The 17,281-nt window shown below is 31.4% G+C and overlaps 2 protein-coding genes across 2 annotated transcripts in view; one reads left to right on the top strand and one right to left on the bottom strand.

Annotated features, from left to right (window-relative positions):
- The first annotated feature begins 337 nt into the window (after positions 1–337).
- Positions 338–7,346, top strand: LOC144849160 (microfibrillar-associated protein 1-like). Its single transcript, XM_078706183.1, has 10 exons — positions 338–457; positions 1,241–1,363; positions 1,659–1,710; positions 2,269–2,448; positions 2,797–3,153; positions 3,658–3,766; positions 4,326–4,495; positions 4,984–5,143; positions 5,727–5,816; positions 6,293–7,346. The coding sequence occupies exons 2-10, from the start codon at positions 1,291–1,293 to the stop codon at positions 6,473–6,475; spliced, it is 1,374 nt and encodes a 457-aa protein (XP_078562309.1). The 5' UTR covers positions 338–457; positions 1,241–1,290; the 3' UTR covers positions 6,476–7,346.
- A 4,292-nt stretch (positions 7,347–11,638) lies between these two features.
- Positions 11,639–17,281, bottom strand: part of LOC144848688 (rho GTPase-activating protein 5-like) — an 80,963-nt gene continuing 75,320 nt past the window's right edge. Inside the window, exons 31-33 of the mRNA XM_078705534.1 lie at positions 15,305–15,410; positions 13,334–13,598; positions 11,639–11,803 (exon numbers count right to left, since the gene is read on the bottom strand). Of these exons, the coding sequence (XP_078561660.1) occupies positions 11,777–11,803; positions 13,334–13,598; positions 15,305–15,410 (398 nt within the window). The 3' untranslated portion in view covers positions 11,639–11,776. The remainder of the gene's footprint in view (positions 11,804–13,333; positions 13,599–15,304; positions 15,411–17,281) is intronic.

Raw genomic sequence — 17,281 nt, forward strand, 5'->3', positions numbered from 1 at the left:
TTATGTTATCATGTACTTGATAATTGTATCATTAGTATTATTTTATTTCAGGAACCCAAACTATCCTGGTCAAAATCAATTTTAAAACTTTTACATTTTTATGATTTTACTTTTTTTACTCTGTTTTAGCATTTTTATACTACTAATTTTGAATTGTATATATGTATTTGTATTGAAATTTGTGCTTTTGACTAAATGAATAAATGAATCATAAAATCCTACCGGGCCCTACACCGGGCAAAGATTAGCATCGATCTCGATCGATTGTCGTCGTCGGCGTTTCATATTTCATTTTTATAATCTATAGAGGGCGAGTGTGGTGGCACGCCGAATCGGCATCGGCAATCAAAAACACAAGCTCGGCTTAAATTCCCCGATGGTTTACGAATTTATCGGTTAATTTTTGTCTGTTTAAAATAACATTTCAGAGGTCTAGCAAAACTAATTTATCACTATTGTAAGCAATATGGATCAGCAATATTACCTTATGTACTTATTGTAATTTGTATGAGATTAATAATTCATTATATGTTTATTTTTGGTAGAACTATTATCCGTAGTAAGTAGAATAGGCCTAGGCCAAAACTGTCTCGGATTTGTACCATAAAGAGAGCCTTCTAACAGTGAGCGAGAACCTCTTTAGCAGATAGTGTGTTCGCGACAGGCTTGGCATAGCCTAGATTTTTAAAAAGCTTAGTTCTAAGTATCCCAACATTTAGTAGGTAGTAGGCCTAGCAGTTTTGTGTTTTTAGGAAAGTATTGTAAACTTTCATTCAACAACAAAATGTTTGTTATCTTCTAACTAAAGGCCTTCCAGGCCTAGCCTAGCTAGCTAGGAGGTAGGCCTAGGGCCTATGCCTACTACTACGCCTGGCTAATAAGTAACAATAGTAAGCCTACCTAGTTTTGCACTAATTCACCCTAGGCCTAGAAATAGGCTAGTCTATATACTCTAGAATAGGGGGCCTGCTAGAGCCCTACATCAGCCTAGCTAGGCTACACCCACCGTAGGCCTAGTAGTGTAGTACCTAGTCTCTACTACCATATAGAGTTTTGGTAGCACTTAGACCTAATTTCAGTCATGATATACTGTAAATAAAATGTGTGAAAACATTTCGGTCATTACGTTGGCTAATCTGCCAGTTGTTTTACAGCAGTGTACTGTTCACGTTAAATCCAACTGTCAGTGTCGTGTCTTCCTTGTTGCACTTTTTTATGTACATAATTTTTCTTTACTCAGGAATGTAGAAGTGATTTAACGACGTGACCCATTAGTAGCAATTTTCAAAAATGTCGAATACCACCCAGAAAATGTCTCTTATTCAGTCAACAGCAGGAGCTGTGCCTGTAAAAAATGAAAAAGGTAATTTGTTTTTGTTTATGATTATTACATATGTGGATAATGTGAACATACTACTATGGCCTGTAGGGTTTTTATATAAAATATTTTGATATACATATGTACTGTACAGTAGAATCCCTCCTTTGGGAAATCTATTCAGTGAAACAAATAAGGTACAATATGTTTTTTAACAGTACGGCCAACCCATATATTTAGAGGACATCCTATTGAGGGGACAATTTGTTAGGTACTTTAATTAGGGTTCTACTGTATTTGTATTCTAATCATTTATAAAACAATTTTCTTTTTTTGACAGGTCAAGTTAGTATGCAGAAAGTAAAGGTCAAACGATATGTATCCGGAAAAAGGTAAACTCATTTCAATTATCAATCTACAGTCAAATCATTAAGAAATAATTCTACTGCAGTTAGTACAGTCTACATTTTGTTCAATAACCTGTTTATACAAGCTTTTATTTTATAAAGCTTTTTTTGTAATCATACACACTGTTATTACAGTGATGTCATTAACATATTAAAAACTTTTTTTTAATCATACAGTGCACAAACATTACAAGTCTATACTTATACAGAAGAACTAACAAACACCTTAATAGGGGTGTGTCCCCTGACTAGGGATTGGCTATAGTGTTAAAACATATACTTCCCATAATGTGTTTCCTGTTCAAGTGTCTTCAGAATAGGGACTGGCTGTAGTATTAAAACATATTCCCCTGATTTGTTTTAAATGTCTTCTGATTAGGGGTGTCCAAAAAGGATTCTACTGTATTACAAGAAATCACACAATATTCATGACAACAAAAAAACATAATATCTGACACTCATAACTACAAATTTTGACTTGATAGCCTACTGTTGATTATGAAATATATTTCTAATGGATATAATCTGTTTAACTTGTTGCAGACCTGACTACGCGCCAGACTCTAGTGATGAGGAAGATGAAGATATGGAAGTGCCGTTCAGTCGGCAACAGCGTAAAGCACCTGTGCACGTCAACAGATCGATGGCAGATGAGGACGATCCACGTTTACGCCGATTGAAAGAACACAGACAGGAAATGGAAGATGATGATGAAGACGACCGGTACATATGTTCAATTAATGATTTTCTTTAAGTTTCTTTAATCAAAGATCGGAATGACCAGTCTGTGATAGGGCACCGCATACGTTGCGTTATAGACAGTTATTATGGCAATGGCAAAGATTACACCATGCTGGTAACGCAACGTTGATTTGTTGACATGACATTTTAAAATTATAACAAAAACATATACCTCAGAGTATGTTGTCAGAATAATCATTAATAAAATGCTAAAATTGATTTCGGAAATATGGTTTGTATTTGGATTTTATAAATTTTAGGAAATCAGATTTTATTTGGTTAAATAGACTTGTGTAATTTAATTTCTGTATTTCTCATTATTTATTATAGAATGGCAAGGCATAGACACATAATGGAACCAGAAGTTGTAGATGAAGAAAGTGATGAAGAAATGGACAGAGGCCAAGACAGCGATGATGATGTTGGACGTCGAGTTCGCATCAGACCGGACGAAGAGAGCAGTTCTGATGACGAAGAGCTGGAAGAAGATGAAATTGAAAGGCGTAGGGCTCTGATGAGGGAGCGTGCTCAGCTTAGAGCACGAGAACAGCAGCAGGAAGAGCTGCTAGAGGTTGAAGATGAAGGGTCAGAGAAAGAGGAGATGATGTCAGAATCTTCAGAATATGAATCTTATTCTGATTCCGAAGATGAGACAGGACCGAGGTTGAAGCCTGTCTTTGTTGCAAAGTAAGTAAGCTTCATGACTGCCTACAGTAAAACAAGATAGACTGCTTACAAGATAGTCCAGTTAGTACAAATTTCTTCTTGTTTTTGTTGCAAAGAATTTTTACAAAGAAATTCCAGTGTGTACTGAAGTAGTCCAATGGGTCAATAGACTTATTCAAGCTCACTGTTCATAAGAAGAACTTTAGTGAATGTGGTAATTGTAGTTTAAAGACCAATACTTTCAGATAACTAATAATAATAAATGTTGGACTTGATTTATTATATTCACTTTAAGTTCTCTCCAATGACAGATTTTATCCACTAGCCCCACAATAAAAAGTGTTAATTACCATGAACACTAGATAGGTACAATTGATGTGGTCTATATGCATTTATTATATTAAGTAAAAATAATGTTATTCAATAAGCATTAGACATGAGATAAGCATGCAAAGACCATGCAAACAAAATTAATCAATGTTGTGTATGAAAAAATAATGAATAATTCATATTGTCTTTCTGTAGAAAAGATCGTGTAACAGTTCAAGAACGTGAAGCTGAAGCACTGAAAGTGAAGGAATTAGAAATTAAAGCAAAGAAACTAGCAGAAGACAGAAAGCTAGAATCGCTAAGGGTAAGTTTTATATCACAAATATGATCTGAAGACTACTATATCATATGAAACAATGCTAAAAGATATTCATTCATCTTTTATTTCGGAAAAAAATAATTCTCCATAGCTCAAGAACAAATTAGTGTCTACATTATTATAAATATAAAGGAAAAACGTGGTTAATGCAATAACTTCATCCATCTACCATGTAGATTGGATGAAGAAAGAGCAAAATCATAAATACATTTTGTGACCATATTGCCTGTCCTGCCCAACCTGCACAACATGCCATACACCACCTTACGCTGTAGTTCGTAGAACGAGCAAATGCGGTTTTCTACAAACATGGTGCTGGCACTGCATGACCTAGGTTATTAATATATATATATATATATATGCACAAACTTAGAATTAGATGCACCAATCAAGGTGTGAGGGATTAAAGGCTTGTAGTTTGTGTTCACAGTGGTAGAAACAAGAGCTACAAACAAATGTTTAGACATCAATAGTGATACAAAAAAGTTCTTTTTTCTTATCGATCTATTTATTCCAAAATACTATTTATAATACTTCTTGTCAGATAATTGAGAGTGATGCTCGGAGGGAACTAGAGGAATCGGTAAATGCCAACAAAGATGCATTAGACTTGATGGCAATTGTTACAGATGATGAGAACGACGAGGAAGAATATGAAGCATGGAAAGTGAGGGAATTAAAAAGGTTAAAACGAGAGAAGGAAGAGAAAGACCAGTAAGTGATAGATAAAAACCTTTATTTCATTTCTCTTGTATTAAAAAGAATGTTTAAGCATATTCTACTAAGTATGCATTGACAGCTAACTTGAGGAACAGTACTAATATCAAACTGTGATCTATACTCAATATTGGGAATCATTAACATTAAAATCATTACAATTGAAAGATCCATGTTTTGTACCTGGACAATTAACCGATACAGGTTTGGTGGTTTTTCTAGAGGGTAGTTTCTGCATATTCTTATAAAGGTTAGGCCTACCTAAGTGCCTGCCATATTCAGATCATCCAATCCATGATAAATGTCTTGTGATCTACAGTTGATATTAGTTAAAAGTAAGGTATTGCTACAGTAGGCTTGTTAAATCGAACAGCCAGTAGCAGATGTACTACGTGCCAGCATGCAGACCCCATTCTAAAAGCATTCTGTTTAACTCACACCATTATGTTATTTCTAACTTTTGACTTTTTTACCTTGTTTATTAGGAGAGAAAAGGAGCAACTAGAAATTGAAAGGTTAAGAAACATGACAGAAGAAGAAAGGAGGAAAGAGCTGCATAATAATCCTAAAACTATTACAAATAAATCCGAGAAAGGTCGATACAAGTTTCTACAGAAGTACTATCACCGTGGTGCTTTCTTTATGGTATGCTGTTTTTAAAACTACAGTTCTTTATAATATTCAATAAATATAAAGTATTTAAAGTTCTTAATACAGTTTATTTAATATGATGTGAATCAAAAATCAAAAGATAGTTTTGATATTAACATACAAAGTGCCATTGAATTGATTTTTCTGATGATTTTATATATCACATGCTGTGTATTAATTGGATCCATCCTTACAATTAGAGTTGGTACAGTGGACACAGCGAATGGTAATGTGCAGCCCTACTCTGTGGCCAAATTCCATTATATTTATTTGTTTTGGTCACAATTTTGATGTTTTGTTTCGGGGAATAGAAGATGGTCTATTGAACTCGACACTTGGTTGTTGTCCATCTCATGAAAATATTCTGTCCATTTCAATCGTAAACATTATTATTGTAACCATGCGACAAATTAACAGGTTATTTCATTAAAGTTTTGTGGCTAGTTTTGGAATGTGTGAACGTTCAGTACCCATTTATTCACCTTGGTGTATATGATCAGATGCCATTGGAAATTATTATGTATGTAAAGTATTTTAAACTGTGTTTTTGATTATTGATTTTGATATTTTTTTTTAGGATGAAGAGGAGAATATGTTCAAGAGGGACTTTTCAAAGGCAACATTAGATGACCACTTTGACAAGACTGTTTTACCAAAGGTTATGCAGGTAAATAGACATTCTCCCCTGATTTCTATGGTTTTATTTTTTTCAACATTTATACTACTCTACTCAACTTATTACTCTAAAATGTGAATTGCAGATCTGCTTGACTACAAAGCTCATCACCTGGCTGACGTCCCAGTGCCACCAATAAATCATGCCAGGCATGTAGAATTTCACTGCCAGTATTCCAACTAAAGGCAAACAAATTCAAAGACCAATTATCATACTATACTATCAATGTAGGCCTAGCTCAGGGATCAAAAGGAATTGAAATTATTTTTTCACACAAAAAAAATTATAAAAAGATGGGCAGGTAAAAATTGTTTAGGGCAATCAAATTGTGGCATCTCAATTTTAAAAATTCTGCGAGCCCAGACCCTGGTATAGTTGGCGACTCTGCACGGTTTTGAGAATTTCTCAGCAGGAGCATATTTGTGACTCCATACGTTTGCTAAGTAATTTTTCAATCTTGTTTCTAGGTTAAAAACTTTGGTCGATCTGGAAGGACAAAGTATACACATTTACTAGACCAAGATACAACACAGTTTGATTCTCCTTGGAACTCGGACAATGTCATCGGTAGGAAATTCCAGAATCTAGCAGGTGGAATGAAACAAGGATTTGAAAAACCAACTAGCAATAAAAAATCCAGCAAATCATGAAGACCTTTTTTAGCTGTTCACTATCATTGACAATATGAAGTCAATGCTGTTGAATACCTTCAGACGAGTTACTGTGAAGATGTTGACTTCACAGTATAACAACTGCTATGTCATATGGAATCCAGTCTATGGCCTTTTGCCTGAATATGCCTAAGCGGAACATTTGTGATCACATTTAAATAGCTTAGATTAGTGGAAAATAAAGGCCTCTTCAGTTATGGTATGACACTGAATTTCTTAAATGAATGCCTAAGTAACAGAAGGCTATTTTTCTAAATTGCTACATATATTCTGATAAACAATAGGCTCTTGTGTCAACAGTAATGTACAAATCAGAAGTTTGAGTAATTTATTATTATTGTGGCTCTAATGTACAGATTTTGTTTTGCACAATCTAGTTCTCTTTGTCGATAAACTAGAAAACAAAGTATTAGACACATAGTTGACTGTACTGATAGTTAGATTTTGTTTGACGTATTGATAGCCTTCATGACTTACGGAATGGTTGACCTTGTCAATAGTCAATACTAATTTACATGCACGGTCGACCGTCAAAGTCAGTGTTTCAAAGTTGTTAATGCCATAATTATGGTGGTAATTTCACAGAAAGAAATGTTGCTACACTAAACTACCCCACAAAATAAAGTTATCCTAACTTTTTGAAGGTGGTGATTTTAGAGTTTTGTGTACTCGTAGTGAAATAAGTTTATCTTTAATTCTACAATCACATACTAATTACTGTACTGATAAAAGCATGGAAGAAAGAAATATTTTTTCCCTCCATAATCAAATTATGTACAGTACTAATAGTTTATAATACATGTGTTGTAAATACTATCTTATTTTGAATAAATGAACCTAAAGAAGTGTTTGATATTGCAGTGTTGTTTACACTTGTGTGTTCATTTCTTTAATTAAATAGTTTATGCAGATTGCATACCATACCAATGTATGAAGAAATAGTAACAGTAACAAATTCCTTATAGCTATACAATATTTTTGTTTTTCTTATCTATTTTTACATTTATTTTTTTTAATTAATATTCAATAAATTCTTTCTAATCTAACCATCATGAGAATGTCAATACCAATTCTTCTGGTAAGGCCACCCAAGTCCCCTTCAGTAACCTAGATAGCTATGCTAAGCCCCACTACCGATCCATTTGATAGGTACAGTAAAGCTATCTAGGGCCTAGGCTAGCTAGGAGTCTAAGTAGGCTACTCTCTAGCCTAGGCCTACAGTCTTTATAAACTCACCTTGTTCTTCCGGCTTGATATTATTGATAGACCTGAGGCTTTTTGGCTTCTATGTTTGTAATCTGGTCACTTTATATTCCACAATCAATGATTATTGCCTCAAATAGTGTCCATGTTTTGTGCACTTTAAATTTATTTTGTCTTATTTTATTGTCTGCTGCATGCTGCACTTCTGTATGCAAAAACAAAATCTCTGTGCTCTGATTGGTTGAATCTTCAGTACACTGTCGTCATAGATTGTCTGCTCAAAATTCATTTTGTGTCATTTTTATGACGTAAGTAATATTTATTTAATGTTGTTTATGTTGTTTTGGCAATAAACAAGAAAATAAGGATAAGAAGCAATAGTTATTGATCATTGCAACAGAACAATTTATTAATGTTCCTTGAAAGGGCCTATAAGAGTAGATACAGATGATGCATTGTTATGCCAATGTACACAGATCTAAAATAAAATCTACAACAGCAAGATTATTATAGTAAAACACACCAATTAATATAAGCAAATCTTAAAATTAAAGAAATCAACTCAAATTTACGTATTACAATAAAAAAAAACTTGTTGATGGTAGTTTAATGAACTTTTTCTTTTATATATTTGAGGTTTCTTAACTAAGTTTAATTTCATGGAATACAGTAATTTGCTTAAAAGAGAACCAGCACAATGGCCTTAGGGTCGCCCAAAAACGGGGAGCATGACAATCAGGCCATAGTTGGCAGCGATACTTTTATTTGTGCTTTGAATGTTGCAAACAAAAGCATTTATACCCAAAAAAGGTGAATAAGTGAGATACAACGAATGCTACCGAACAAAGGGTGGCCAAAATCTGTACTCAGTAGTACTGTGTATAATTCAGTACCAATTAGAATACATTAAGTGGTTTTTGTGTATCAAAACAGTTGCGTTTAAATACTTGTTTATTATGCTATTCAATGACACAGTATATAAAAATTGCAGAATTTTCTCTAAAGTATCAAATAATGTGGACTTAGTTCATTGTTATTTAAACTAATTGGCACTTAAACTCCACATTAACTAACCAAATTCCAATGGTTATAACATCATATTACTAAATTTAGATAATTTTAAACTAAAACTACAAAAACCAACAGTAAATATTAAAACTATTACACAAATTTTACGACATTGTGTACATGGCGAAAGACAACATAGGCATAGAGTAAAATCAAATGCAAATGAAAAGAAAGAAGATTAAAATGCATATTTTGTTACATTTTGCACCAATATTAAAAAATGCACCAGTAATAACTATGTATCATATATTCTCACGCATATAAGACAACCCACTTGCCCGATCACAAATGACTTTGATTGGTGGTAGAATGCTCAAAGTTCGTCATTCTAACAAGTTATAAATGAATATTTTCATTCATATCCTAATAACTGGGAAGAGACATACCGCCCCCAGAGCTAGTTAATAATTCTTACATCAGTTTGGCTGCCATGTTTGATTTAAAATCTTCCAGTATGCAATAGCAAATTTATGCAAATAAAAGGTGTGGTACACCATGTGATTCCAAAGAGAAATAAAGTATGGTTGAGAATGTCGACACACTCTCAACCTTACTCCATTTAATTATGGAAATACATGGTGTACCCGCAAACCTAACTTTACTAGCGTTTATTCGCCTTGCAACCCTTTGTTGATTAAAAGATTTTCTAAAATATTTCATGATTTTGGCATTTATTGTTGGAATATCAATAACACACATACCGTAAACATTTCAATCTTATATGCGAAAAATATATGTAATAGTTCGACAGAAAGTGTACCTATAGAGGGTGCTATTCTCTTAATGTTCATCCAGAAACTATTATCAATTATTTAATTAATTATAATAAAAGAATTTGCAATGAATCTACTTCATATTTATATTAACACATTTATTCGGTAATACATCAGCTATTATATTTGCTAAAGTTCCAACCAAACATTTTGAGAATCAATCTCTAAAAAAGTTGGTTGTATACACAAAATACATTTGAAAAGATTAATACAATTTGAAACATATATATTAACACGATTTTTCATTCTTATATGCGCAAATATTTTTATCAAGAAAAAGAAATATCAAATAAAAAATTAAAACAGATTTTTAACTATATATATTATATTACAAATGACTATCTAGTTAAAAAGCATTTTACACACAATGTAAAGCTCTATCTACACTATCAAACTAGTTTGACAAAAAAAGTGTGGTTGGTAGTGATATGCCCAAATATGTTATCATCATGTCCATATATGAGCACATCACATTTTTTTGTAACAGAAAGTATGATAGTGTAGATAGAGCTTTAGTACCAAGCTGATTATGAAAAGCATAATATTACATATTTATATAATTTTATCAAACTTACAATTACCCCATGTTAAAACATTAATTCCTCTTGCCACACATTATATTATGTGTATCCTATGTCACGCTTCACTTACGAATGCCAAATTGAAACCATGGTCATAAAATATTAGTTGTAAAGTAACCAAATAAAAAATATATTTTACTCTTAGGGATGTCATGATCATTCTACTGCAGTTACTGCAGTAACTACATTTTTTTACTGCAATTACGTATGATTTTAGTTTGCTTCAATGAGGGATTCACTGTAATAATAATGTGAATGATTACCAGAACAATAGCTAGCTAGATATTTGTATAAACAGGTTATTAACAAAATGTTGTTACTGCAGTAACTGCAGTATAAAAATGTTGACATCATAATATTTTCCACACAATAAAAAGTAAAATTAGCTATAAATGATAGATGTTATCACCATAATTAGAAATTTCAAATTATTCATTTATTTAAAGAATTTTTAAAATCCTCTCCGTTCACTATCTATAGCACAATATCATGGAGGAATAATAATTTTAAACAAATCTTTTTATTTTAACAATCATTCCAATATCACAATAAGTACATATTATGTTTCACGGTAAGTTTGTTGGTCAAACATCTCTGAATACACAGAATCTAAATATAAAACTACACATTTAAAGATATTATAACAGGTTTCTGATTCAAAACAGTGAAAAATATCTCATATTTTATCATATCCATCAACTTTTTAATCGCTATATCATCATCACCATCATCATATACATTTACAGTTTAATAAAATTTCTTACCATTGCAGTACACAAATATGTATACATATTTACAAAGTATTACATACTACCAAAAAAAACTAAGAAAAAAATAAGATAATAATTAATAATAGCATGAATATTTAAGCTATTATTATTATTGTAATCATCAAGATTTCTAAACTATTTTCTTCATTAATACTTGTAATAACTTGTTTATCAAATAAACCAAAAAAAAAAAACAACCCAAAAACAAACAAAAAACAAGCAAAACTGAGGTATAAAATATAGCAGTAATAGGCATACATATGGCAAACACCAAACATTTTTTATATAAAAATCTGGATGTGCAGATATTTAATTTATGCAAAAAATTCAACCTAATTATTTAATCTTTTTATTTAATAAACCAATTCAACAAACTCAGAACAAATTAATTATGTTTTACTTGTTCAGGGAGTACACATATGATTTTATCTAATATGGATTTATTAAAAAAATGTAATATAGTGTGTATGTAGTTAAGTACATGGTGTTTATATTGAAGAAATGGTATATACCAAATTCACACATCAAGGCACGCAATCTACATAAAAAACAAAGGCATCTGTAGGTGCTGTTCACATGGTTACTACCTCAGTCCTACGTATGTCTTCATTACCAGTGATATCATTGTTCGCTGAAGTATTCCTAATAGAGTGCTCGTCTTCCGACATCACTTCAACATTTAACTCTGAACCGTTGGTAGTCTCTGTCAACGGTGCGAGTGTTTCGTCCGGCACTACCGGACCGGGAAAGAACACAAGTGGTTCCGAAATGAGTATTTCAAGAATTGGCGTCAGGCGTGGTATCTTCTGCATCTCGAGAACCGTTTTACAATTTGTGTGCATCAGCGTGATGAGCCAACATATTGCCAAGTTTTGGCTGTTCATCTTATTGCGCAAGAAATTCATCATTACTCTGTAAATAAGAATATAAAAAATTAATGATTTAAAAATTGAACCAAGTCATAAAAAACACTGATTCCTAATTAAACTATGTCTTAATATGTATTACATGTTCTTAAATGACATCCAAATAAAGTATTACAATATACTTTAACAGAAAATATACCATACTTGCACGGTGAGTTTATAAGTTCAATAAAGCACATTGTTATAATTAAGTATAGCTTTTGTTGTGTTATAAATTCATGCAACAACACACAGCATGCATGTAAATTTATTAATTTTAGAAACTATTTATGAATTGAATTAATAATAACAGTAAATATATGATTAAAAAGTCACTATACAATTGGTTACCAACATAAATGTATAGTGAGGTAAAAATAATACTACACTAGAATTGGCTAAAAAAAATATTAAAAATGAAGGAACTACTCTATCAAATGAACTGAAATAAATGATGAGATAGTAATCAATAATACAGTTATTGCATTTAGTAAAGACTTTTAAGTGATATGTGCAAAACCTCTAACCGTGGAGGTGAAATATATTCTATACACAATTTTAACACTCTAAAAAATAATTATTTGCTGATGCTCAAAATTGACAAAATCTAGGATATTGTGGACCATAGTTAGTTAACCGACTACTGATGATGTAAACAACTTTTCTAGGCGTGCAGATATTTTATGCCAAATTACTGTTCAAGAGCACACTCTCCCATAAACGGTATTATGACCTTTACTTGATCAACCTGGTTATTTCTTATCATCCAGATTATCACTTATTAACCTGATTATCTTTTATAACCTGGTAAATCTCTTATTATCTGGTTATCTCTTTTATTAACTTGGTTATTTCTTATTAAACCTGGTTATCTCTTATTTAACCCAGTTATTGCTATTAATCTGGTTATCTCTTATTGACCCAGTTATCTCCTATTAACCTGGTTATCTCCTATTAATCTGGTTATCTCCTAAAATTAGTTTACCATAACAAAAAATGTTTTATTCCAATACAAAGCATAATATACTAAAGTCAATTAATTAAATGTTCATGCATAAATATTAAGCTATCAACATTTAATAAAATAATCAAACATGGTGCATTAATACTGAATAGTTCCACCATACGGAGAAGAAACACTGAAAGAAATTTCAAGTTACTATAGAAAGCTTTAAAAGAATAAGGTGGTGCAACATCCAGTGAAAAAAGATGACGAAAATGTTAAATGATACCATCAAAGTACAAAAAAAAACTAAAATGATTTGATTCGAAAATGATGATGATGTGATCCAAACCTAAGTGAATTGAAGAATAGGATTAAATATCATTTTTGCTAAACCGATAGAAATGATTAGTAAAAGTAAAGCATACAAAACCGCAATTAAGTTTTCATCACCTCAAAAAATGCTAAAGTTAAAATAAATGGTTAATACAATGAAATGAAAACATGCAATACGTGGTGAGTAAGACAAGCTTTTAATTTCACACTTCAGCGAGCAACAGATACAAGCTATAGGAATTGTAGAGGGCGAGCTACCTCCGATGATGATGCCACGATCGGTTGTTGAGATGAGTCGCTCTCCGTCTCCATGTCCTGTACCTCTGGAACCGGTGGTTCTTCAACTACTACTGGTTTGAAGAACTTGGTAGCCATTGAAATGAGGTTGTCCACGATAGCGGAGAGTTTAGCATCATTGGCCATGTCCTCCAAGCTTTTGTACTCAGGATGGAGGAGGGTCGGCCACCAGCATACGGCAAGGTTCTGACTGGTCATTCGGTTTATATCCTGCTTCTGCATTATCCTGGAAATATCACATTTCTACAGTAGTAACTACAAACTACTAACAGTGTTGTCAACAATCATTAACAAAGCAATGTTAAAAACTAACAAAGCTATAAAGAACACAGTCAAAATAAACTAGGAGAAGATAACAATGTAATAACATACATTTAACCAACATGAAAATTAAAAAACACAGCAAACATTGCATAATTAAATAACAATTTAGTAGGAAGATAATTAATATTTTATATTAATACCAGATACAATTTCCGATAACAACGACTCCCAGTCTACCTGTAAATGAGCACCTGGGATAATAGAGAGCACTAAGGAATGTGGAAAGGAACTGGCCACCCTACCACATAATACTGAGGTAATGAGGTCCTAATAGCACATTCTGATACGTTTAGAATGATCATGGAACAATACAAATACATAATTCATGGGATTTGGTGACATAAATGACTAATCCATGTACAGTAATTACTTAAATGTTAGAGGCAATATGACAGGGCTGTAGCTGGGAAAGTCTAGAAGGTGGGAATCAAAAATAATAATGTATATCCAAATGTCAAGAGGTTTCATGGGTGGGTGTATGCTGTCTTGAATTTAGGCTTAGGTGGAAGGCTTTATAAAAATATTCAGGCTGGGAGAAAAGGCAAGACTTTGAAGGCAAGTCCACGAATAAATCTTCCTAAACAATTATATCAATGAGGGAGGGTTATTATTAATATTCGTCTCTAAGTTTAAGAATGGGCAATGAAGAACCGATTTTTCTACTAAGAATTAGTGTTAATTAATGGAAACCTGTTAACCTAGTCTAAACCGAGCACATTACCCAAACAAAGCATCGCATCTACAATTACCACATATTAAATGAACAATATAAGTTTTTAATGGCTAAGAAACACTAGTAAAGTAAGTTTTACAGTACACCAAATGATTTCTAAAAAGAAAGAGTTAAGAATGTCTCAAGAAATATTTTGTTTATTGTAAAACCGTCTTCTAGAATAGATGACAACGATCTTAACTTCATTTCCAGAATCACATGACATACCGCAAACTTTATTATAATATTAAAATAATAATTTATATGATCATTCATTACAATGTATTCACATACAAAAAATGGAATGAATGAATGAAAATGTTGTGTATGTTTACAAACAAATGTCCTGAATTATTATGAGTTAAAGAAGAAACAGTGCACAAATGAAAAAGATAAATGATGACCACTGGACGCTGTATCATTTGCGCAAATCGTATCAATCTCGTTGTGAGCGACACCAGTCAATGTTGAATGATGTTTAAATAAAAAATTTTAATACAATTTGATGACAGTTAATCAACTTTTATAAGAATAAATTATTGAACAATGATAATTAAAACATTTAAAAATATATATATATTTTTTTTCAAAGATTGGGTAAGAGGGGGCTCGAGGCTTTTTGCAATAGTGGTTCACTTTTGTGTTATCTGACAGCTTCCTTATTGGTTCAGCAATAAAAAAAAAAAGAATCATTGACAGAAATGTTTATAATTTTTGCGGTTATCACATTGATGTTATATATTAAATAAATATAATATATATATATATATATATAATAAAGTAATTTCAAAGATAATGGTATATTAAAACTTCTATCATTTTAAAATTTCTTTAATGGATATTCAAAGTAGGCGGAGTTAGGTATTAATGATTGACATAATATGCAAATGACTAACCTGTTTAAATGGAACATCATATACTTCAGCGTCTCTTTCTTAATTCTTGGCATTTTGTCTAATAAATCATGAATTGCTTGTGTCTGTTCTTCTTGGTTTTGAGCATCTTTAACACAAAAACAAAATATTTAAAGAGATTCAACTAAAAATCTGTTTGGTTTTTTTTATAGAATGTAATGTTTTACTATGTACAATGTAATGTCTTTTGAAAACTCAGCCCTATTGATACACCATAACTACATTTACCTATACTGTCAATATACCAATGTATACAGTTATAGTACCAACAATTTTGTATTAAAACGGTATTTAAAGATTGTTCTTCCAAAAACATGAAAAATGAAGATTAATACATCATACATCATGAATAGGTTATTTTGTAGTTTTAATAAAGTTAATCACTTATAAAATAACAAAATAAAAGGGTTAAATTCAACCAAAAACCCATTGGCTGGCAGCCAATTTGACTATTTTTTGCTTTAAATTACATTTTTTCAGGTAAATAAAAATGTATTTTTCGATCAAATTTTGGGCCAAAGTGTATTAAATGCCATATTCAAAAAATTATTTTTTTCAGGGGGACAATACATCTTTAAAATACAGCATACAAATAAAACACTCAAGAAAGTTTTTGCCAAAAGTCCATCTATCCACACTACAGTGTTGGGAACACAGTCTAGACATACACAAGTGTATGGATATAAAGTTTAAACTGTGAAAAGGCCATTGGCCATGTGATCTAAACATCCAAAACAAATTTATTAACAAAGTTAACACTTCCATCGAGTTTATACTTCCATATAAGGAAATACAGACATTATGTTAATTGGTCAGGAGCCCTGTTGACTCTGTAAATAATTATTTATTGAGGATTAAATAATAAAGATTTAAATTGCTGTTTATGCATAGATATTTAAATAATTTTACAAAGCTAAAAATTATTTTTTATATAGTGTTTTGATTTTTATATTAACATAATAAATTTAATTTATATTAGTATTGTTTAACGCTGCTGTATATAAAATGATTAATCTTAATATTTGTTTACTGGGTCTTATATCTGTATACTACTTTTTAAATAAAACATTTCAAAATTTATGATTTATTATTATTTTTATATAGAATATTTAAATGTACCAAAATGCATTTTGTATTATGTCTTGTCCACTCAAGAAAAAGTTAGTTTTATCATGCATTTAGTATTGCACATAACTTAATACTGTAATAATTATAATAATATTATTTTATCATATAACAGCTATAAAACAAAACAATTTTGTCATTTTCATGGGCACGTACTACAGGGTATGTACGCAAGCGAAGCGTTTTTTCTAGTTTTTCAAATTAATATTAAATAATACTAAAGTTTAGATAATCAACAATATAATGGCCATCTGTTTTTTTTTCACTTGAAGTCTCAAAACAGTTTTTCAATCAGTGGATTAGAATAGATTAATATCTTTCTAAAATTAGTTTTTCAATCACATATTAGAATCCCACCACCCTGTAAAAAGAAAATGTTTTGTAAAAAACATTAAATAAATATCTAATTGACATATATATATCTTCTATATTAATCTGTACACATGAATTAATATATCTGCTATATAAGGCAATACTTATTTGTATAAATATAATTAATAATTAATCAATTACAGTATTATAATTAATTTATTTTATTATTTTTCCATGCCATTAATTAAAACTGCATTTGGTTGCATAGTATGGTGCATTCCACAAATTATTTCACATCACAAGCAGGTTTTCAATTAAACATCCAAAACACAAATGCTTTAAATATACTTGCCATACTGACTCAGATATAAGCCCACCTTGTGCTACAAGCCCACCCTAAATTATAAGCCCAGTCCTTATATGTATTTTTCATGGAAGATGATGTATGGAGTAGGGTTAATTTGTTTCCTTGTATGTCTCCCTTCCCCCCCCCCCACCCCCCAAATTTGTACTCTAATGAGC

The sequence above is a fragment of the Antedon bifida genome, chromosome 7 (assembly GCF_963402885.1).
Source record: "Antedon bifida chromosome 7, ecAntBifi1.1, whole genome shotgun sequence".
Taxonomy (NCBI): domain Eukaryota; kingdom Metazoa; phylum Echinodermata; class Crinoidea; order Comatulida; family Antedonidae; genus Antedon; species Antedon bifida.